Raw genomic sequence first — 24,088 nt, forward strand, 5'->3', positions numbered from 1 at the left:
TTCAAATCATGAATACATAATGGGCTTGGATTTACAACATTATGAATGAAATGTGCTCTATTTGGAAGCAGCCGCCCCCCTCCTCTTTCGTTGTGTGTGAGACTTTAAATCATCAAACTGTAAATTTTAAATTTTACATTGTCATTGATCCCTTTACCCCTAGTCCAAAAGCGTATATTTATTTTCTTACTCTTTTTATATTTATTGTTTGTTTACTTGCACTGTTGTAACTGGAGCCTCGTCGTCTCATCTCTCTATATACTGGACTGTATGTAGCGGAGATGACAGTAAAGTTTACTTTTACTTCAGCAGCAAGCAGGCGCACCGAGGGTTCTCGCTTTCACTTTTCGCGTATAGAATTTCGAAAAAACATCGATGCAAATTATAAGTCTGTATTATAATGTCTGGTGTTTTCGTGTTTGTTGGTTTGTTTTTATTTTGTTTTATTTTGCGAGTTGGTTATTAGATGCTGCTCCAGCCAGCCAGAGAATCCCCCGCCACCCCGCCCTCTCCTCCCTGCGCTGAAAGCAGCAGGCGCACCTTGCAAACGGAGGGTGCCCTTACTCCCAGCAAATGGGCGATAGAAAACCGAGAAGACCAGATGTTCATCAGATTATGATGTCACTGTTTTGTCATCATTCACTCTGTTTATAATGCAGATTTTTTTCTTTCATAATAACGCATTTGATATTTTTCCAACCACAGACTGATTCAGTGTCGACTCTCACAGACTCACTGTGAAGTTGTGGCCTCAGCTCTGAAGTCCAATCCCTCCCATCTGACAGAACTGGACATCAGTGGAAACGAGCTGCAGGATTCAGCGGTGAAGCTGCTGTGTGCTGGACTGGAGAGTCCAAACTGTCGACTGGAGAATCTGAGGTGAGTTCACTGACTGCAACTGTTGTTTTATTTTTTTCTTTATTTCAGATCTTTGATTGATGTTAAAAACTTTCTTTAGTTCATAAATGTTCAGGATGGATTCTGGGGAAATGCAGTCTGTAATGACAATATGTCTTAAAGGCTCTTTCTTGGCAGAAAATTAAATCCATAATTAAAAACTCTTAATAAACCTGTTGATGCCAATAAATCACTTACAAAGTAACTTACATAACTGTTGTTCCACATTTTTGTTTTGTCCATTCCATTTCCCTCTGATGCTCATCCTCTGCCACTCTAACAGCTTTGGCTGCACCTCCATGTGGATCCTTTTTGCTCATTTCTCCCAGGTTTTGGCACCAAAAAATGTAGCAAATTCTCTTGGCCAAGAAAATGGACAGGACGTCGGTTATAGAAGTGATAGTCTTTATATGAGACAGTCTTCTAATGACAATACACACATACAAAAAAAATGTTGGTACCCTTCGGTCAATAAAACAAGAACTCATAATGGTCACAGAAATAACAAAAGTAATAATAAATAAAAATTCTATGAATGTTAACCAATGAAAGTCAGACATTGCTATTCAACCATGCTTCAAAAGGAATTATTTTTTAAAAATGCATGAAAACCCCAGCCCCACAGCATACATCCAACAGTTGCGGACAGTACTGGATCACTGGATAGTGAAAACAAAATAATTCAAAATGTCCCGTAACACATCATTAATCAAGGCCTGAAACACTGCTGGTGCATTAGTTAGACTAAATGGCATTACCAGGTATTCACAATGTCCTTGAGGAGTGTTGAAGGCAGTTTTCCACTTATCTCCCTGACATATACGCACCAAGTGAAGGTCCAGTTTAGTGAAAATGACAGCTTCCTGCAGAGGTTCAAAAGCAGATGTGATTACTGGCATTGGATATTTGTTTATTTGCATTGGTATCAATGTGGCCTCAATAGTCAGTACAGGGCCAGAGTGACCAGTCTTTCTTTCCCACAAAGAAAAACCCATTTGCCAAAGGTGAGGAAGATGGGCAAATTAAGCCAGCCTCCAGCGACTCAGTGATATACCTCTCCATTGCCGCATTCTCAGGTCCAGAGAGTTGTACAGCCGACTCCTATAACCAGCTCCTTACTGGTTTTCATTTAGAGCTATAATTGTGATTTACTGTGCAATTTGAAACTTTCCTGTGTTCTCAGCTTAAAATTTAAGTTATTTCAGGAACTATGAATTTTTGCGCACAGTGACATTAGTTTTCTATATGTAGACAAATTACGTGTTTTGGTTTTGTACACAAATACCTTTTTATATGTGTATCTATTTGTTTTTCTTTGGGTTTTGGGGGGCTTTTCAGACTTAGTGGCTGTTTCATATCAGAGAGAACTTGTAAAGCCCTGTCCTTAGCTCTCAGCTCACAGTCTTCTAGTTTGAGAGAGCTAGACCTGAGTAACAACAACCTACAAGATTCAGGAGTGAAGCTTTTGTCTGCTGCACTGGAGAGTCCGAGTTGTACATTGGAAACACTAGGGTGAGATTAACGGATATTTATTTTTCATGAAATTACATAATTAACCAATTTAAGCTTTTAGCTAATAAATGTCAGCTTCGTCTTTTTGTTGTTGTATCTTAGTATTGTTCATTCTTTCTAAATCACAGTAAATTGCCAAATTTGTGATGTGTTTAAAATAAGGAAACACCAATTTTAGGCAGTGTTGGAACATTAAATATTGCCACATCTAGAAAGTCATCCTTGCACCATCAACACACTTCAAATTCAGCTTTTCTATGTTTGTGTATGTGTGTGTGTGTGTGTGTGTGTTTCCTTTTTTTCTAGACTTAGTAGCTGTTATCTCTCAGTGATAAGTTGTGAAGCTCTGTCCCCAGTTCTCAGTTCGCAGATCTCAAGTCTGAAAGAGCTGGACCTGAGTAACAACAACCTACAAGATTCAGGAGTGAAGCTTCTGTCTAGTGCACTGCAGAGTCCACATTGTACACTGAAAACTTTAAGGTCAGACCAATCATATTTATTTTTCATGAAATAACTTAATTAACCAATTACAACTTTCAGTTAATAAATGTAAGCTTTATCAATTTGTTGTTATGTCTTAGTATTTTTCATTATTTCTAAATTATAGCAAATTGATTGATTAATGTGTTTAAAATAAATGAATAGCAATTCCAGCCATTCCTAAAAACAACTTTAAATATTGCCAGACCTAGTAACTCGTCAGTGCACCATCAATACACTTTAAGTTCAGCTTTTTGTGTGTTTGACTTCTTTATTTCTAGACTTAGTGTCTGTAATCTCTCAGAGAGAAGCTGTGAAATGCTGTACTCAGCTCTCAGTTCCCAATCCTCTAGTCTGAGACAGCTGGACTTGAGTAACAATGAACTGCATAATTCAGGGGTGACACTTCTATCTGCTGGAATGGAGAGCCCACATTGTACACTGGAATCTTTGAGGTCAGTATTCACTCTTTTCAACTCAGTATTATTTAGAATCTGTATTAAATTACTGAATAAATGGCTAAATGATTATTTGAATTGCTCTCTGTAAAGGTTTTCATATCAGATCATGTTATATCCTCTAATATGAACAAAGATAAAAGTTAACACTGCCTTCTCTCCTGTGATCAGTATTGACAAATTGAGAACCACCTTCATCAGACTGGGGTTAAAAGCTGAGTCATACACTTGTTACTTCTAGGCTGGATTATTCGAATTCAGTATTATCAGGCTGTTCTAAAATGCAGGACTGATACGTGATTCATGCAGACTTCAGATAGTTCTGGAAGTGCTTACAGGGACTAGATAGAGCACATTTATCCCTCATTAGCTTCTCTTCATATGCACCCTGATGAATTGAGATTTAAAGTCTCAATTATTATTCTCATAAACAATATCCTGCTTATTTGCATTCCATCATATGTTGAAGACCTCATGATACCATATAGCCCAAGCAACACACTCTCTTGTGTTGCTTGGAGATTTTGTGAAAAGGGAGTTTCTTTTTCCAACTGTAGCCAAGTACTGCTAAGGTACTAAGGAAATGCCAGATTGTGTTCTCTGTAATATTGTAGAGCAGTGGTTTATTAAGGTTTTAATAAGGTTTATTATTATTATTATTATGAAGGTTTATTAAAGCCATTGTGTTTTTAACATGTTTTAATGCTTTGTATTTTGTTTTGTTTAATCTGAACAAGCAAAAAAAAAAAGTTAGTGATCACTGTCGGCCTCTCTCGGTTTTTATCATCACTACGATGTAACTACAGCCCAGTCCATGCAGCAGTATATTAATGACTAACCTCGTATTGTGGATGGATTATCACAGTTGTTCTCTTCACTGAATTTTGGTCTGTTCACAGCGTCCTGCCATGTGATTACATTTGTCCCTAATCATCGGGAACCCTCACATTAACTTTGATTGAGTGGAAAAAGTTAGGATTCATCCTCCAGCTTCACTGTGTTTATCTTATGCTAACCATAGCTGTGTAGCCAGCCACCCACAGCAGCAAAGGATTACCGCGCCACTCGCAGAAGAAGCGGATCGCACTATCCAGGCAATAGTTTCTGACTCACCAACGGCATCTCCTGCGCCCCCACCGATTCTCGCGGGGGCCTACGACTCATCGATGATGGCTGGGATTGCGACACAGCGGCACCACGGAAAAGGGCTGTGTTTTTACCATCAGCGTGACGGCGCCGTGCCGTCTTTGCAGTTTTAAGGCCCAGCGAAATGAGCCCGCTAACACTCTGTAGTGGCCGCGACCACGGGCGATAAGGACTCTACTCTTCATAGAGGACTCACTCTTGGGGAGATGTTTTCTGGTTGACTCTGGTTCCCAGAAGAGCCTCTGGAACTCTCGTGTCGTCTTTGCATACCTCCACAATGCAAAGACGGAGGTATACAGTCTTTAAAAAATTTGAGATTTCCCGTGTACCACCAGAGAGAGCCTGCGTACCACTAGTGGTACGCGTACCACAGTTTGAGAATCACTGTTGTAGTCTACTGCTGCACAACTTTATTACAACGTGTTGCTTTATAAAGCTATTACTGAATTGAATTCAGATAAATTGTTTGTCTGCAGTGTGTCAGGCTGTCTGATCACCGAGGAAGGCTGTACTTCTCTGGCCTCAGTGCTGAGCTCCAACTCTTCACATCTCAGAGAGCTGGACCTGAGCTACAATCATCCAGGCGACTCAGGAATGAAACTGCTGATGGCTGGACTGAAGGATCCAAGCTGGAGACTGGACACTCTCAGGTATGGAGAGAATGACTGATGAATGAGGAAGAGCTGTAAACATTTCCTGTGTCCTTCACTCACTTCATGTTTATTTCATGCAGATGCAGATGACATGAATGCAGGGACAGTTCCAAGAACAGAAACACTAGTCTAGCTAAATAATAAAATAGATTTTAATGTCGGGGGTCTCCAAGGAGGCCAATTGCAGGAACTGTCTCATCATTTATTCAACATTTGGACAGATATCTCTATGTTTAATCGTGCAGTCATTTAAAGGAAATTCCTCTTCCTTTCAACCTAATTACGATCAGGTTAATCTCCATACAGAGGCAGGTCTAGGACATATTATAATGATAATAATACATTTTATTTAAAGCGCCTTTCAAGACACCCAAGGACACTTAACAATAGAATAAAATGCATAATAGAACAATGACAACACAGAAAAAAGGAAAAAAAAGCACAAGATAAAATAAACAAACAGTAGGTTCACAGTGAATATGAAAATTTGAATGAAGGGGTTTTGAATAGGGATTTAAACTGGGGGTGGGAACCAATGTTTGTTATATCTGTGGGTAGAGAGTGCCACAGTCTGGGAGCAGAGCAGCTGAAAGCTCTGCTTCCCATGGTGGTGAAGCGAAAAGAAAGCACAGCAAGCAGGATAGAAGAAGAGGATCAAATTGAGTGGGCAGAAGAGATGGTGCTTAACAGATCAGAAAGGTAAGGAGGAGCAAGGTTATGAAGGGCCTTGAAGGTGAGCAGAAGAAGTTTGTACACTATGTGGAATTTCACAGGGAGCCAGTGAAGTTCCTGAAGAACAGGAGTGATGTTCTGGTAGCAGGGGGTTCTGGTAATAATGCGGACAACAGAGTTTTGAGCCACTTGAAGCTTATGGAGGGATTTTTGCGGGAGACCATGCAAGAGAGAATTACAATATTCAATACGGAGGTAACGAGACTAGGGACAAGAATGGACGTAGACTGGGTGGAAAGAGCAGGATGTAATCTTTTAATGTTGCATAGATGGAAATAGGCAAAACAGGTGAGATTACTGATGTGAGATTTATAGGATAGTGAACAGTCTAGGATGACACCAAGTCTCTAAACCTGAGGTGAAGGGAAAACTGGAGTTTTCAATAGTGAGTGAGAAATGGTTTGCCTTCAGTAGGTTGGATTTAGTGTCAATAAGGAGGATTTCAGGTTTATCCTGAATAAGCTTGAGAAAATTAGAGCTGAACCAGGATTTTAATTCAGATTCTGTAAGGAAAGAAGTTGGGAGGGAGGAATCAGGCCTGCAGGAGAGATATAACTGGGTGTCATCAGCAAAACAGTGAAAATGAAGATCAAATTTGTGGAAAATGGTACCAAGATGAAGGATGTATATTATAAAGAGAAGAGGGCCTAAGACTGAATCTTGAGGTACACCAGTAGTGACTGGGAAAAGAGAGCAGAATGATTTCAGTTGAATAAATTGGGAGCGGTCAAGGAGATATGATTGGAATCAAGTGAGAGCTGTGTCGGAGATACCTAGATGGGAAAGTCTGATTAGAAGGATGGAGTGGAATAGAATAGAATAGAATAGAATAGAATAGAATAAACCTTTATTATCCCACGGATGAGAAATTTCGGTGTTACAAAGCTCTTACAGCAAGGGAAAATAAAATATAAAAGGAAGACACAGGGTGATTCTATAAACATAAGCAAACAAAGTTTGTATATACAGGTATATACAGGTAACAAAGTACAGAATATGTACAGAAAAATTGAAAAAGTTGTATTGAGATATGTATAAAATGTACAGTAAACTAACAAGTGGTGAGTAAGATGACCAAAAGACTGTTAACCCGCATTATATAGTCTGACAACTGCTGGTAAGAATGACCTGAGGTAGCGCTCCTTCCAACAATGTGGGTGTAAAAGTCTACTGCTGAATGAGCTGCTCAGTGCTTGTACAGTCTCATGCAGGGGGTGGGAGGTGTTGTCCATGATGGATGTTAGCTTAGACAACATTCTCTCCTCCCCAACCTGCTCGATTGACTTCAGCACCAGGACAGAGCTGGCCCTCCCGACCAGTTTGTTGAGTTTCCCCCTGTCCCTCTCTGCCATTCCACTACTCCAGCAGACCACAGCATAGAAAATAGCAGTCACGACCACAGTGTCATAAAATGTCCTTAGGAGTGTCCTGTTAACCCCAAAGGATCTTAGCTGCCATAGCAGGTGGAGACGACTTAGACCCTTTTTGTAAAGTGCATTTCTGTTTGTGGACCAGTCCAGTTTGTTATTGAGACCCAGGTATTTGTACTCCTCCACCCTTTCAGTGTCCAAACCCTGGGGGGTGGCTTCTTGCTGAAGTCAATCACCCGCTCCTTCATCTTGCTGGCATTGATGCAAAGATGGTTCTGTTTGCACCAGCTGACTAAGTCCTTGATGACCCCCCTGTATTCCAGTTCGTTTCACTCCGACACCTAACCCACAATGGCAGTGTTGTCTGAGAACTTCTGGAGATGGCAAATGTCAGTGGTATAACTGAAGTCCACGGTGTACAAGGTGAAGAAGAAAGGGGCGAGTACTGTTCCTTGTGGGGCCCCCGTGCTACAGACTACCACCTCAGATAAACAGTCCCAAAGCCTCATATACTGGGATCTCCTGGTGAGGTAGTCAATAATCCACAAGGACAGCTGATGGTCTACTCCCGCTTCCTGCATCTTCTTCCTTAGCACTGAGGGTTGAATTGTATTGAAGGCACTGGAGAAATCAAAAAAACTTGACTCTCACAGTGCACTTGGTGCTCTCCAGATGAGAGAAGGCCCGATGCAGCAGGTAGGTGACAGCATCATCCACCCCGATGTCCGGCTGGTAGGCAAACTGCAGCGGGTCTAGATCTCTTCCGACTAGGGGGCGAAGGTGATGTAGTATGATCCTCTCCATGGTCTTCATCAGATGTGAAGTCAGGGCAATGGGTCACTGGTTTGGCTCCTTGGGGTGCGTTGTCTTTCAGACTGGCACCAAGCAGGAGGTCTTCCACAGAGACTGAGGTTAAAGATGTATGTGATAACCTCACAGAGTTGATCTGCACAGTCCCTCAAAAGTCTGGAGCTGATTCCATCCAGACCCGTGGCCTTCCTGGTTTTCATCTTCCTCAGCTGACTTCGCACCTGGTCAGTTGTAATGGAGAGGAGTAGGGTGTGGGTGGATGGCTCCTGATGACTGGCTTGGAGGGAGGAGGCAGTAGAGTCGTTGAAGGAAAAGGGGGTCAGGTGAGGTGTATTTGATGTCCCCGGTGCTATGGGGGGTTGCAGAGAAGTGTGAAGGAGGTGTGAAGAGCGGAAAAACCAGTTGAAAAACTGGTGGATGGGGGAGGGAAAGGCTACTGAATCAAACCTGTTAAAAAACTGGTTCAATCTGTTAGCCCAAACCTGGTCTCCAGACTCTGGACCCCTTCTGCTCACAGTGCTCCATCCAGTGATGGTGTTCAGTCCTCTCCACACACCTCTGGTGTTCCTCTGCTGGAGCTGCTCCTCCAGCTTCCTCCTGTAGCTTTCCTTTCCCCCTTCTTATCTCTCTCCATAGCTCCATCTGGACTTCCCTCATTTCCTCTCTGTTTCCAGATCTGAAAGCCCTCCTTTTCTGCTCCAGCAGATCTGGAGTCCGCCGTGGCTTGTTGTTGGAGTAACACCATACTTGTGAGTGAGTGATAATAGTACCTTAATAGTTTTAACATGAAATATTCAAATACAAATATATGGTCCACTGTTTGTGTGACAGAGGCAGAAATTTCCCTTTATGCATGTGGAGAAATCTGCAGTTAAGTCACAACATAAACAGGTTTCAGGTGGCATTAAAACACATGAAAACAACACTGCATTCACTCAGAAGTCAGAGGTCATGTACAGTAACCACACTGACACAAAAAAGGAGAAAAACAGCTGGCAGCAAAGGCAGGGAGGTGTCCTTTCCAGCTAAACAGAGGAGGAATATAAAGATAATGAAGGTCACAGTTTGAATCAGTCATATTTCCTTTAATACTGTGGTGTACTGACAGATCCAGGATCAGTCCAAATCATCAGCAGTTTTATCCACTTTTGGGTTGATGGAACTGTTCCTTTATCAGTGTCTAACAGTATGTGTATGTGAGCCATGCAATGTCCATGTGTGCATGCTGAAAGAGACTGTGCTGGTCTGACTCACCTCCTCCTTTCAGGGTGGAGCCTGCAGGAGTCCGATGGTTGAGACCAGGTCTGAGGAAGTGTAAGTGTGTTTTTAATGTGATTCATGAAAACAAAGCAGTACACATTCAACCATCTTCAAACTGTCACATCACTCATTCACATCTCTGATGTCAGGAGTCATCATCAAAGTGTCAATCAATGAACAGATGATCGATCAATAACTGCAGCTGGATTGTGTTTGTTCTTTCCATCAGATTCCTGTCAACTCACAATTGACACAAACACAGTACACACAAACCTTCAACTGTCTGACAACAACAGGAAGGTCAAACATGTGGAGGATGTTCAGTCATATCCTGATCATCCAGACAGATTTGATTTTTTTTATCAGCTGCTGTGTAGAAATGGTCTGACTGGTCGCTGTTACTGGGAGGTCGAGTGGAGAGGAAACATTCATGTATCAGTGAGTTCCAGAGGAATCGGAAGGAAAGGAGACAGTGATGACTGTGTGTTTGGACGGAATGATCAGTCCTGGTGTCTGTACTGCACTAATAATGGTCCTCGTTCTGTCAGGCACAATAAAAGATACACATCCATCCCCTCCTCCTCCTCCTCCTCCTCTGTCTCTAACAGAGTAGCAGTGTATGTGGACTGTCCTGCTGGCACTCTGTCCTTCTACAGAGTCTCCTCTGACACTCTGATCCACCTCCACACCTTCAACACAACATTCACTGAAACTCTTTATCCTGGATTTAGAATCAGTTCTGCTTCCTCAGTGTCCCTGTGCTGAGTGGAGTGTAAAGAGTGTCCTCTTGTTAGAGAAACACTCTGACTGTTGAACAGATAGTTCAGTCTGTACATGTCTGTCTCTTTCACTCAGAAACAAGTTTTTCAGTTCAATCAGTTGATGTTTGAAACTGTTCTAAATGATTCCTTGTAAACTTCTTCCTCTTCAGTCCTTTAAAGATGGAAGCTCCCATTATTCCAGGATCTACATGTTGTTTTTCTGTCTTTTTCCACTCAAAGCTTCACAGTGAATATCAGTTTCATTCATTGTTGGAAGCTCATCATTTGAAAATGTTTCGGCCATATAAGCTGAAGTGTTGGCTCAATATTGCTAATGCCATTATAACCATAAAATGATTGTATTGAGGTACCATAATGGATGTTGCTATATAATAAATAACAACAGCTTTAATCATTTGAAACTAGTCTTGTCTTTGTCAGGCACATTGTGAACAAGAATGTGGTGCAGGATGTTGGTAACAGCTTGGTTATAATATTCTTAGAAACGTGTGTATAGCACTGCATATGTTGTCTCTCACTTTTTTTTATTTTTTTATTTTTATGAAACATGAAAACTGTCAGCTGTTTCAGCTGCTCAATAATTCCGTGTGATGCACATTTATACTTATGTCTAAAATGAAATCTGGGCAGTGTTTCGGGTCGTCTAAGGAGCTACGGGAGAATCTCATCGATGCCACATAGGAGCTCATCGACCTGTGGCTGGAAAGCCAGGATGACAAATCCCAGCGCGCTATAGAGCGGCAGCTACAGTGTCTGGTGACCGGTCTCCCATGGCTTCTGGGCTCGCTATATCCGTGGGAGCAGGAATTTCTCCTTTTGGATCTTGGACTTCATCCCCCGTCTGCATTCACTTTCGAGCAGCCAGATGCGGCAAGTGAGCGGGATACTTTTGGCTTCCCAGATTCCGGGACTTTGTTTTCTGGGGCTATTCAGAGTGGGATGAACCTACCTTCGTGGTAACGGACCCGTCCCAAGTGGGTGCCTATAAACCTTCTGCTAAACCAAAAGACTGTGCCTCTGCCACTCCATCCGAGCCGGGACTTTATTGCCACTCTCCAGCTCAGTTTTTTGTTCAGCCGTTAGCTCCCCAGTTTGTAGCACAGCCATTAGCCTCCCCAAGAGCGCTATTACCTGTTCAGCCACCATTTCAGTCAGTCACTCAGCTACCATCACCACTAGCATCACTGCAACCCATATTTCTGTCCATGACTCAGTCAGTAGCTCAGTTAATGGCTGAGTCACGATCTTCACTCGCCCCTCTACAGGAAGCTATATCCATACACCCCTTAAAGGACTGTTTATCCACCGCTGTTTCTGAGCAGGGAGACAAACTGTTTCACAATGGACCTGTGTAGTTGCCACAATGGAGAGTAATTCTTCAGATTAGCAATAGGTGGATCTCAGCTTCCCAATTCCAATTAAAGTCAAAAACACAAAAATTACAGGAGAGGAACAAAGTTCTATGCCAGCTGTTTTATTGAACAGTGTAGCTCAGCAAAACAGAAGGAAAAGCAAAGCTCCCCTAGGGTGTTCGCAGTAAGCGTTTATGCAGATAGGGACCGACCCCACGGACAGACAGCAGAAAAAAGCCCAGAGGGCTGTCCCCGCCCCTTTAAAGGTACCAGTAGTCCCACCTCCTGCTGCTGAGTAACTTTCCCACGCACCCAGGAGCAGCAGGTGCAGGGTCAAATGCCGGCCAGAGTTCACACCTGGCACTGGCTGAGCGCCCGGTCCAAAGTGACACCCCTAGGTTAACCCTTTGCTTTACCCTCTGACAATAGGTCACAACATGGTCAAAGGTCACACATTAGTACAGCAAATAGCATAGTTTATAAAAGATAATTATGATATTAATGTGAATAATACTTGGCCTAACTACATCAAATATATGAGTTAAATGCATAACATAAAAATAAAACACTCCAGTGTAGGTTTATAGTGTGTGTGTGTGTGTGTGTGTGTGTGTGTGTGTCACCGCGTGCCTAAAACCCCACATGAAAGTTAGAATATATATATTCAGATAGATATATAAGTACAAAAATCCATCATGTTAGATTTATAGGTATACATGTCATACAAAAATCCACTACATTCCCCTGTGGTACCTGGAGGTACCACCTAAAAACCCCATAATATGAAAAAACAAAAATGGTGAGTATCTAACTATGGCGTGTGCTGTTTTTTTTGCTAACATACTTTAAAGCAAGCTCCTTACAGAGTTTAATGAGTAGACAAGATAATCAACAGCAGGTGCTAAGCAAAGGCGACATGAAACACACAAAATCCAACCTGCCATGGCCATAGTATTGTTCATCCACAATTGCAGAGCACCTTGCATAACACACTGTGATTGTCATCAATTATGATAGAATTCAAAATAAGAAAGATCAACTAATAGATATATGTTAACTGCTAATTAAGGCATAGGATGTATAAGTAAGACACATGAAATGAATATATATTTTAGGTTACATATTATGCATAATCACAGTATATGGCATCATTCAAGCCAGACTTTCAGTCCTTTCATGGCCTTACTCCCCACCCACTGATTGGCGTGCAGGAGCACTTTCTCCACCAACTCCCTTATTAGCCATGAGTTGGTCATTGACCACCTGAAGCCTGACATTTTCAGCAGTGAGTCTCTGGATCTCTTTACTCTGGGCTCCAATGGTGTGAAGGGCTTCAGACAACTTTGCAGTGATGAAGTTGGAATGATCTTCCTGACCTTTCACTTGCTTTTGTAGTTCAGCCACCTCTCGCATCAGATCAGCATTCCTCTCAGTGTAGCGGGCATTCTCAACTCTCACCTCACCCAACTCGTGGGTGCTCCTCTCCCAAGCCCGCTCCCACGCATCGTTTTGGCGAATGAGATGATGGGCATAGTGCTCTGTGGTCTGCAGGGCGGTTGCATACATCTGCTTGCGTTGAGCATACTGACAGCGGGCATTGTAATTATTTCTTTTCCTTTTGATCTCCTGGGCCCAGCTTGGAGGCAGCTTTCGAATTTCTCTTTGGAATTCAGGCTTGGGGAGTTGCATAAGGTGTTCTTGCACAGTGGAATCAGCTGCACTTCCCTGGACAGGGGTGTTAGAACGTGTAGACCCTTCATCATGTCCGGAATGCTCATAGGTCATGCTGGCAGTGGACACGGGGCTTAGTGACAGAAGGTCGACGATCGGAGGTCTGTATGGGCTCTGAGAGTGGCTTGGCCCCGGTCTGGGTGACCTCTGAGACTCTGGAATTGGCGTTAAGGCCCTGGGAGTAGGTGGTGTTGAGGATCCAGAATAGACAGGAGACTGTGGCGGTGTCATCGGTGATCTAGGCGCGCGTGGCTCTGGAACTAGGGTCCAGAGAGGTGCCCTCTGTGGCTCTGGCTGCCCCCTGGGCGGATGCAGGATGAATGGATGCCAACCGCTGAAGCCAAAACTTCCCACTTTGACGTCGGGCGGGACCTCTGGCTGGTTGGCTGCGGATGGGCGCCACAAGGGTCTCTCCAGTGACTGACTGGTCCCAGGCCTAGTAGGGCTGTCTGAATACTCTGTCTTCACTCCTGATTCTGCCATTACTGTTTATCTATGTAACATAAAGCACAAAATTAGACACGCCCCACACATAAATGTTCTCGTCCCAGTTACTATACTCTTTTTTTTTTAACTAATCAGTATTCATTGATTACATACTTTTTATTTTTTTACTCTTTTTTTCTTTTAACTTTTAACTTTTACTTAATTTCTTTAATTTTTACTACGGTGTCACTCTGGAAGGGTGAAGAAATCACAACCCACACCTTGTGCAGGGATGTTAGAGGAACCCCATAAGGCGGTTCCTCAACTGGACCATTTTCATCTACGCATCCACTCCCCATAGCAATATAAGCTAACAAGTCATCAAATGATTCATAATGAGACATATCAGCATAATCTGGTCCTTGCTGAGGCTTCTGAGGAGACGATTCCACTGCTACTGTGAAATCCACACTTTGGTCTATCCGGACAGGAAACTGCGTCACTGCCTTCAAGGTCTTGGCGATCAGTATCTTAATCAAAGGAAACACACAACAGGTTAGCAACATAAGTATTAATAGGATTATGCCTATGGCTATGCCTATCGACTTAAGTAAATGAAGAAGTGATAAACTCTGAAACCACTTCCATACAGAGTAAGACGAGGAATTCCAATTAGAGTGTTTAACATGGTCATTTCTTATCCTTTTAGGTTTTCCAAGACCTTTGTAATGTTTCCGCCTCCCCTGTGTGCATGGGAATGGCTGTACAGCAATCATCCCCAAATCTATCACAAACACCCTGCTCCTCGGCTAGCATAGTTTCAATCAAAAGCCTGTTTTGCAGTGTCATTAATGATGTGGCATGTAATTGCTCACTAACTCCCTGGAGGGCTGCAATAGTCCAATTCAAAAATCTTTGTTGGTTATACCATAAATAATTTATCCACCTTGAATTTTTGGCTATGTATTGAGCATTTACAATCGTGCCAGCAATAGGTATAGACCCTGCTACTTGGCCGGACACAATCCATGTGACAGGTTGAAGGACTACTGTTGAAGGTCTACTGCATATAAAACTGTTCACTTAATACTAATTCATATCAGTTGATATAAGGACAAAAATAATGTAAATATGGTAAGAAAATGGTTAAGAGTTTATTATTTTTCATGTTATATTAATGGCTTTCATGTTACTTAAGAGAACTGCAATCTATACATCAGTGATCAGCTAGTAAGCCTTTTCTGGGATCGATTAGTAGTGTCTCTATTCTCCACTAGGGGGCTTTCGCGCGTTCTCCTCACTGCAATAAACGCTGCATGAGAGACGCAAGTCAAAATCACTCTCGTGATTCTTTTCCCCCTGTTTTCAGGTAAAAGTGTTTAAAGGTTGATATATTTCCTATGTGTAAACTGTTAAGATATTTAAGAGGTAATCCTTCATTGTTTTGTAAGCTTTAGAAGCATTGTGTTACAGTTTTGTGCACATATACGTGGCGGCTTTGAGCCTGGGTTTTGTACTGTGTAATGGCCAGTAAGATAACGGTAGGAGCTAAAAATGCCGCTATTGTCAGCGATTTTGTCAGGAATGACCTGTTGTGGCATATATAGTAAGCACTTTAGTATTTTGGTTTATTTTTTAGTGTTCCTCTTCCACCATGTGACATTTAGCAGTACAGAATGTAAAACGTTCATTTTCACTGCAATAAACGCTGCATGAGAGACGCAAGTCAAAATCACTCTCGTGATTCTTTTCCCCCTGTTTTCAGGGGTGTAACATTTGGAGGCACCGCTGGGATTGCTGCTTAGATGTCCGGTGCCCACAATCTGCACATCGTAGTCCAAGCCAGCTAAATCCCCCCCATACAACCCAGGAAGACTGCAGGGAGGAAAGTGTTGCTGTCGAGGCGAGCTGGTAGCTGTGTTTTAGCGGATGTTTCCTGAGGCCAGCCAGAGATCATCAGGGGCTGCAAAAACGACTCAGCTCGGCGTCACCTGTACATGCAAAATTCTTCCTGCCTACTGCCACAATGTCTTCGGTGGAAGAGCTGCGAGAAGAGGTTGTGCGTGAAATGCACACTCTGTCCAAAGATCAACTAGTGTCAATCTGTGAGTTCCTTGGCATTGCAGAGAAAATAGATGTTAGCAGAAAAACACGACTGTCACTGCTAACACACATCCAAATACACATTGAAAGAGAAGGTATAACAGTACTTGAGGATGAAGGAATGTCAGAACTGTTATTGCTTAATGATAAGATTGCTGAAGTAATGAAAGAGACAATTGTTGAGACTGAACCAAATGCAAATGAAGGGGATTATTCAGGGCACAGAGATCAACTAAACACTGCAACCTCACTGGTAACAGAGACAGCTAATGCAGTTAACACAGTGGTTAGTTCTCACTCCCAAGCTAATCGCTCTGTCCCTAACTCATCTGTGTCAAGTGCCCCCCAACGACCAAGCCCTTACTGGCAGAGAGACTTCAAAATATCAGGCCAGATTGGCGAACCAGGTCAAAAAGACAAACTGACATTTTCCAGTCTTGCTCACCAGATCGAAAATGGACTGAGCAGAGGCTACTCAGAGCTTGACATTGTAGATGCTGTCATCAGAGCTATCTTGCCAGGTCTACAACTACGTAGCTATTTGGAAGGAAAAGCTCAACTCACCCTTCCGACTCTACGCCGCATCCTGCGCTCCCATTTCCAGGAGAAGAGCGCCACCGAACTCTATAAACAACTTGCCTCTGAGGTACAGACCCCGAAAGAGACTGCTCAAAGCTTCCTGATGAGAGTTTTAGATCTAAAGCAGAAAGTCCTATTTGCTTCCCAAGAATCAGAGTCAGGACTCAAATACGACCCAGCTTTAGTCCAGCGTATGTGTTTACACACCATACTCACAGGCTTCCAGAGTGACAGTGTCAGGATAGATATGCAGCCACTCCTGTTAGACTCTAAGACACCTGATGAACTGCTGTTAGAGAGGTTAAATATGGCTTGTGCCAATGAGGCAGAAAGGAAAAACAAGAAAAGATGTCTAGCATCACAGACTGCTACAAGTGTGAGTGCAGTGCAGTCAGATGATGTGTCGCCTGCTAAGAACCCTGTGAAAGAAGTTAAAGCTAAGATACCACCCGAGCTTTTAACTGAGTTAGCGGAGCTTAAGACAGGTGTAGCCCGCCTAAAAGGTCTCAGTGCAGAGATAGCGCAGATTAAAGAGACTCTACAGCAGCCGGTGCCGGGTCCTCAGTCATATGTCCCACCACCAGTTGTGCAGTATGATAGGGACCAGCAGCAACAACAGTATTATGGCTTCCAGGGCCCCCGCCAAAGACCACCACCTCCTCAGTATCCTGTACAGCACTACACAGGTAGTCCAGCCCGCCGTGAGAGGAGGTGCCACATTTGCCAGCAGAATGGAGTCAACGAGCGCTGCACACACTGCTACCTCTGTGGGAGTAGAGAACACTTTCAGGCTGGATGTAGAAGCAGAGGTATGAGACCATATAAAGAGAAACATTTAAACCAGCAATGGTTACCACCGAGGGACGAGTGTTAACCATGCCCATCATCCACAAGTCCCAACATTGCTCCAACTGTAAACAAGAAAAGTCAGGCATGAGACGGTGTTCAGCATGTAAAAACGCACTTTATTGTTCAAAAGCATGCCAGAAACAACACTGGAGACAACATAAGAGACAATGCACTGGCTTAAAGACTAACAAAGACAATGAGACTGTTCAGGTACCACTGCCGCCAGCTCATGTAGACACCCCTCACAAAGTCACATCTCTGGTGGGCAGGCAATGTCTGGTTGAGTGTCTCCTGGACGGCCAGAGGCTTCAAGCTCTATGGGATTCAGGCTCACAGGTGTCGATCATCGATGAGAAATGGAAAAAGGACTATTTGCCACACACGGAGCTGAGAGATGTAGCCGATATTATGGACACATCTGAACTCACCCTGACCGCAGCAAATGGGACCAACATGCCATATCTTGGGTGGGTTGAGACAACCTTCCAACTTGTTTCCGGAACTAAACAAACTGAGAAATTGACCATCCCTATGTTGGTAATGAAAGGTTTTCAGCTCACATGCCCTATTATAGGTTACAATGTCATTGAATACATTGTGAATAAGACTGACCAAGCTAAACTGTACAGCACAGTGAGAAAAGCATTTCCCAGCCTCAAAAGACACAAGGTGAAAGCTTTTATACAGGCTGTTAGTGCAGATACAGTTGACGAGTACAAAGTGATGACGAAGAAAGACTGTATTACTGTACCTAAACAAAGCCACATGCATGTTGAGGGTCGTATAGCAGCAGGGCCATTTAAACAGGACATGGTCATGATATTTGAGCCAGACTTAAACCCTCAGTGGCCAGACAATCTTGAGTTTTTGACACTTTGGTTAAAGTTAAGAAGGGTACTTTACCAGTCATAACACTAGGTGTCTCTAACCCCACTGACCATGAAATTGTCATTCCAGGCCGTACGTTAGTTGGCTCGGTTCAGACTATTACAGCTGTTTTACCTGCCCAGATGTTTGAAAAAGCCACATCTGTAGCTACTGTTAACCAGACAAACACACAAGCCCAGTGTAGCTCTAGTGAAGAGTGGGACCCACCTGTAGATCTTAGCCACCTGGGTGAAGAGCAGAGAGTATTAGCGAAACAGATGCTCAGAGAGGAATGCCATTCTTTCTCCAAAACAGACAATGATATAGGCTGTATTGAAAAACTGAAAATGACCATCTCACTCAAAGACAACGAACCAGTCAAACGCACATACCTGTCTGTGCCACGGCCGCTCTACCAAGAGATGAAAAGTTACCTGCATGATTTAATAGCACAAGGCTGGGTCAGAAAGTCAGACTCGTCATACTCCTCACCAGTCATTTGTGTTAGGAAAAAAGATGGTACTTTAAGACTGTGCATAGACTACAGAGACCTGAATCGGAAAACCCATCCTGACCGCCAGCCCATCCCACGCATCCAGGACATTATGGACAGTTTGGGTGGAAACTCCTGGTTTTCGCTTTTAGATCAGGGGAAAGCGTACCACCAGGGGTTCATGTCAGAACAAAGTCGTCCACTCACTGCTTTTGTGACCCCCTGGGGATTATATGAGTGGATTCGCATCCCCTTTGGACTTATGAATGCCCCTGCAGCATTTCAGCGCTGTATGGAAGAGTGCCTGGATGGGCTGCGCGACAACATCTGCATCCCCTATCTGGATGACACATTAGTTTACAGCAAGACGTTCAAAGATCACTTGGAGGACGTGAGAAAAGTGCTCCAGAGATTGAGAGGCTTTGGTATAAAGCTTAAGCCAAGTAAGTGTGACATGTTTAAGTCTGAGGTGCGCTATTTGGGCAGAATAGTGTCTGCAGAGGGCAGTAAAGTGGATCCTGCAGACTTTGAAGCAGTCAAAGCACTCAAAGGTATAAAACCACAAAATGTTGGTCAGCTCAGAAAAATGTTAGGCCTTCTCTCCTACTACAGACAATACATAAAAGACTTCTCCAGAAAAGCAGGTTGTTTGTATGAACTATTAAAAGCTGACAAAACCACAGAGGACTCAGACACCACAAAAGGGCCAAAGGCAAGACCAAAGAGAGCCAGTCAAGTTGTGCCCTCCTCAAAACAAATCGTGTGGACTGACCAGCATCAAAGTGCACTTGAGGAACTAATAGACTGTTTGCTCCACCCACCAGTGCTGGGATTCCCAGATTTCACACAGCCGTTCATCGTACACACAGACGCCTCACACAAGGGGTTAGGTGCCGTGTTGTACCAGAGACAAGATGGTAAGCTGCGAGTTATTGCTTATGGCTCCCGTACTCTAACAGCAGCTGAAAAAAACTACCACTTCCATGCAGGAAAACTAGAATTTTTAGCATTGAAGTGGGCTATCACTGACAAATTCAGAGACTATTTGTACTATGCCCCAACATTTACTGTCTATAGCGATAACAACCCGCTAACGTACATTTTGTCAACAGCCAAACTGAATGCCACCACATCAAGATGGGTCGCTGAGCTCGCTGATTTTCACTTCACCATTAAGTACAAACCAGGGAAGGAAAACAGTGACGCAGATGCTTTATCAAGAATGCCACTTGATGTAGAAACCTTAATGAGAGACTGCTCTGAGGAAGTGCCACCGGACACTATCTCAGCTGCTATCCAGGCCATTGAGGTACAGGAAGACACACCTGCCACATGGACACTGTCAGCTGCAGCAATGTCAGTCACAGCAGAAGGTGAGCCAGCAGAAGCAACATTTACACCCATACCAAAAGAACAGCTTAATGAAGCGCAAAAGTCTGATCCTGCTATAAGCCCTGTATTACAGTGTAAACAGACAGATTCAAAACCACTGCCCAAAGAGCTAAGAACATTTGACCCTAAGACAAAATGCTTGTTCAGAGAGTGGGGCAAGTTGAGGCTAGATAACAATGGCATCTTGTACAGACTCACTTCTGCCCGGAAACAGCTAGTTCTGCCAGATCAGTTCAAAACGACTGTACTTGAAGAGCTGCACAATAATATGGGCCATCAGGGTGTTGACCGCACAGTGTCTTTGATACGTGAACGCTTCTTTTGGCCACACATGCAGGCAGACATCGAGCATTATGTGACCAACATTTGTTCCTGTGTAAAGCAGAAAAAGCCCAGCCATGAAACGAGAGCTCCTTTAACAAACATTGTAACTATGCAGCCCTTTGAGCTGGTATGTATAGACTTTCTCCATCTTGAAAAATGCAAAGGCGGTTATGAATATATTCTAGTGATAACTGACCACTTCACACGTTTTGCGCAAGCCTATGCCACCACCTCAAAGTCAGGCAAAACTGCTGCAAACCTGATATTCAATGACTATGCCCTAAAGTTTGGCTTCCCCTGCCGCATTCACCATGACCAAGGAGGTGAATTTGAAAATCAGCTATTCAGTCAGCTCAAGAAACTGTGTGGCATGGCCGGTTCTAGGACAACACCCTATCACCCAATGGGGAACGGTCAAGTTGAACGTATGAACAGGACATTGTTGCAAATGCTTAGAACGCTAACTGAAACACAAAAGTCAAACTGGAAGGAATCTATCAATAAGCTAATGTATGCATATAACTGCACACGTTGTGAAGTCACTGGCTACTCCCCATTTTACCTACTGTTTGGACGGTCACCCAGGCTACCAGTAGATATGCTCTTTGGACTGTACTCAGAAACAGATTTTAGTGATCACAGAGACTATGTTGAAAAATGGAGAAAGGGCATGGAACAAGCATACTCTATAGCAAATGAGAATGCAAAGAAAGCTGCTGAAAAGAGCAAAAGACACTACGACACAAAAGTAAGGAGTTCTGTGTTACAACCTGGCGAGAGAGTTCTGGTCAAAAACCTGACACCTAGAGGAGGCCCAGGGAAACTGAGAGACTATTGGGAGGACACTATTCACACAGTAGTCAGACAAATGGGGCCTGACCTCCCTATCTATGAGGTAAGACCGGAGAGAGGCAGAGGGCGCTCTAGAGTGCTTCACAGAAACTTGCTTATGTCATGTGACCACTTGCCTTTTGAAAACGTGCCTGAAAAAGATAATCGTACAAGACATGAACAGAAAAAGACTGATAAACCCGTCGCTGTTGTGCCAGATTCTGATGATGAGGGCAGTGTTGATGAATACTGCTGTCATTACGCACCACCTCAACCTGTGCCACAGACATCAGAACAAGAAGTTCTTACAGCAACGTCTCAGCCTGCAGCTTCAGCCCCTGCTCTTGCACCAACACCAGAGCCTCTTGCTGGAGACCATCTGGAGGCACCTGACCCAGCTGTCGTGGAGACAACTTGTGAGGAGGCAGAGCCCTGTGCAGGTGACATACCTGCCCCTCCTTCACCTGTTGTACTCGAGAGACTTGAGGAGGAGACACCTCCGCGGCCACAGCGAGAGAGACACCCGCCGAGACGGATGACGTATGACCAACTGGGCACCCCATCCTGCTACAGTGTTCAGCCAGCACCGCAACTGCTTCCTGTGTACCCGGGCCTGGTCCCATGGTTTCCAGCTGTGCAGTCATACTGCACCCAGCCCATTGGTTTGTATGGACTCTAGCAAATGTAAGTCGACACTTTTTAATGGATGACTTGAAAACTGTACTTACAGACTGTCATCAAGAAAACGACATTAACTTTTCCCCATCTGTGGATTATAACCATAGACGATAGACTTTGTGAAGACTCACATATGGACTGGTTATAGACTTTGTCTTCAGTCACCAGTGATGGACTGTGGTGAAACTGTTGTTAAACCCACAGAATTGAGGACATTGGTTCACTCTACTGTTGATGTCCTGACTACAAGAGAATATAGACTGAAAAGCACTTTGTTGGTATAATGTCGGGACGACATTTTTTGAGTGGGGGAGAGTGTGACAGGTTGAAGGACTACTGTTGAAGGTCTACTGCATATAAAACTGTTCACTTAATACTAATTCATATCAGTTGATATAAGGACAAAAATAATGTAAATATGGTAAGAAAATGGTTAAGAGTTTATTATTTTTCATGTTATATTAATGGCTTTCATGTTACTTAAGAGAACTGCAATCTATACATCAGTGATCAGCTAGTAAGCCTTTTCTGGGATCGATTAGTAGTGTCTCTATTCTCCACTAGGGGGCTTTCGCGCGTTCTCCTCACTGCAATAAACGCTGCATGAGAGACGCAAGTCAAAATCACTCTCGTGATTCTTTTCCCCCTGTTTTCAGGTAAAAGTGTTTAAAGGTTGATATATTTCCTATGTGTAAACTGTTAAGATATTTAAGAGGTAATCCTTCATTGTTTTGTAAGCTTTAGAAGCATTGTGTTACAGTTTTGTGCACATATACGTGGCGGCTTTGAGCCTGGGTTTTGTACTGTGTAATGGCCAGTAAGATAACGGTAGGAGCTAAAAATGCCGCTATTGTCAGCGATTTTGTCAGGAATGACCTGTTGTGGCATATATAGTAAGCACTTTAGTATTTTGGTTTATTTTTTAGTGTTCCTCTTCCACCATGTGACATTTAGCAGTACAGAATGTAAAACGTTCATTTTCACTGCAATAAACGCTGCATGAGAGACGCAAGTCAAAATCACTCTCGTGATTCTTTTCCCCCTGTTTTCAGGGGTGTAACATCCACGCCTCCTCTATAGCCTGATGTTCAGCTGGAACTCCTTTAACCATGCGGTCGGCTGTAACGTAAATGTCTGCATGTTCTTCCCAAGGGAATTGTGAAGCTGCTTTGGCGTCTTTTTTAATCCTTTTTAGAACTCCATTTTCTTCTTTGTCTGCAAAATGAATCACATAGATTTGACCCGTTAACATGACTGGGGCACAAATGCCTTTCCAATTTGGCACTAGAACAGATCTAATTCGTCTGTCTTCTTCACACATCCAAAACACATCTGCTAATGGATAGGTGCCATTTGTTAAACTATAGACATGCAACCACTGGGCATAGGACTTATTATGCCCTACAATATATACATCTGGTCCTGATCCTCCTGCTCCACTAACAACTCTAGCACATTGTATTTTAGCTCGACTAGTGGTGTTACATACTTTCATGCTCCAAGTTTGTTTACTACGAGGAAAAAGATAATTATGGTATTCACATTGAATTAATTGGTTGGCCATTTCCACAGTGTCATTCCACAGGATGCTCTCATGTTCTAATCCTGACGCTAAGCAGAATGGGAACACCGTGGTTACTGCTACATGAACTACTGGCGGTATCTGATATTGTTTAGTGTCGCCCAACCGCAGAGGGCATCCTCCTAACTTTTCCTCCACACACTTGCCTTTACGCTTAAAACCTTTAGGGGGTTGCTTCCTTCTACAGTATGGTTCCAGTGTATGGGCCTTCCATAACACGCAGTGAGCAAAACAATGCCTTCCTGGGGAAACTAAGCATTTCTCCACTCCTTCAAATGGGATCGGCAATACTTGAGGTATTCTGCGTTTATGGCAAACTATACAATCCTGTTTTTCCACTAGCTTAGCTGAAAATTTCAACCACTGATAAAAAACATTAGATTCTAGGGTTGTCGATTTTAAGCTAGTCAGCGGGGTGAGCTGTTGAGTCACTCCTCGCTTTTGCCTATCAACCACTATCACCCACGGAGATGCTCTCCTTATGGTAAGTACCTTCCCATTATGAACATTTACACAATGCCCAGGAGCACATATGACTTGTGATGTCACCATCCCCTCCCCGTCACACCGCATGCTCCTTGCATAAGCTTTTACCTGCAGTCCCCTGAAGTCGGAGACCATGATCAAACCATATTCATCAGATTTTACGTATGTCAGTGTAACTTTCTGCCTCATGGGCAATTTACCTTTTTCTGCTGCTATAACGGCTACAGCTGATAAGCAGTCATGTAACCACTCCTGTTTTTGGTTGCTTTTAACTCCTACAGGTCCCATTATCTTC

General features: G+C 43.3%; 1 protein-coding gene across 1 annotated transcript; it reads left to right on the forward strand.

Annotated features, from left to right (window-relative positions):
• Positions 1 to 694: 694 nt before the first annotated feature.
• LOC116313077 (ribonuclease inhibitor-like) lies at positions 695 to 10,083 on the forward strand (the record flags this gene model as incomplete). Its single annotated transcript, XM_039604356.1, has 7 exons — positions 695 to 879; positions 2,236 to 2,409; positions 2,716 to 2,889; positions 3,171 to 3,344; positions 4,970 to 5,143; positions 9,326 to 9,366; positions 9,620 to 10,083. Coding segments are annotated over 7 exons (1,386 nt in total), but the record flags the coding sequence as incomplete, so codon positions are not given.
• Between the last annotated feature and the right edge of the window lie 14,005 nt (positions 10,084 to 24,088).

This window comes from Oreochromis aureus, linkage group 3 (assembly GCF_013358895.1).
Source record: "Oreochromis aureus strain Israel breed Guangdong linkage group 3, ZZ_aureus, whole genome shotgun sequence".
Classification (NCBI taxonomy): domain Eukaryota; kingdom Metazoa; phylum Chordata; class Actinopteri; order Cichliformes; family Cichlidae; genus Oreochromis; species Oreochromis aureus.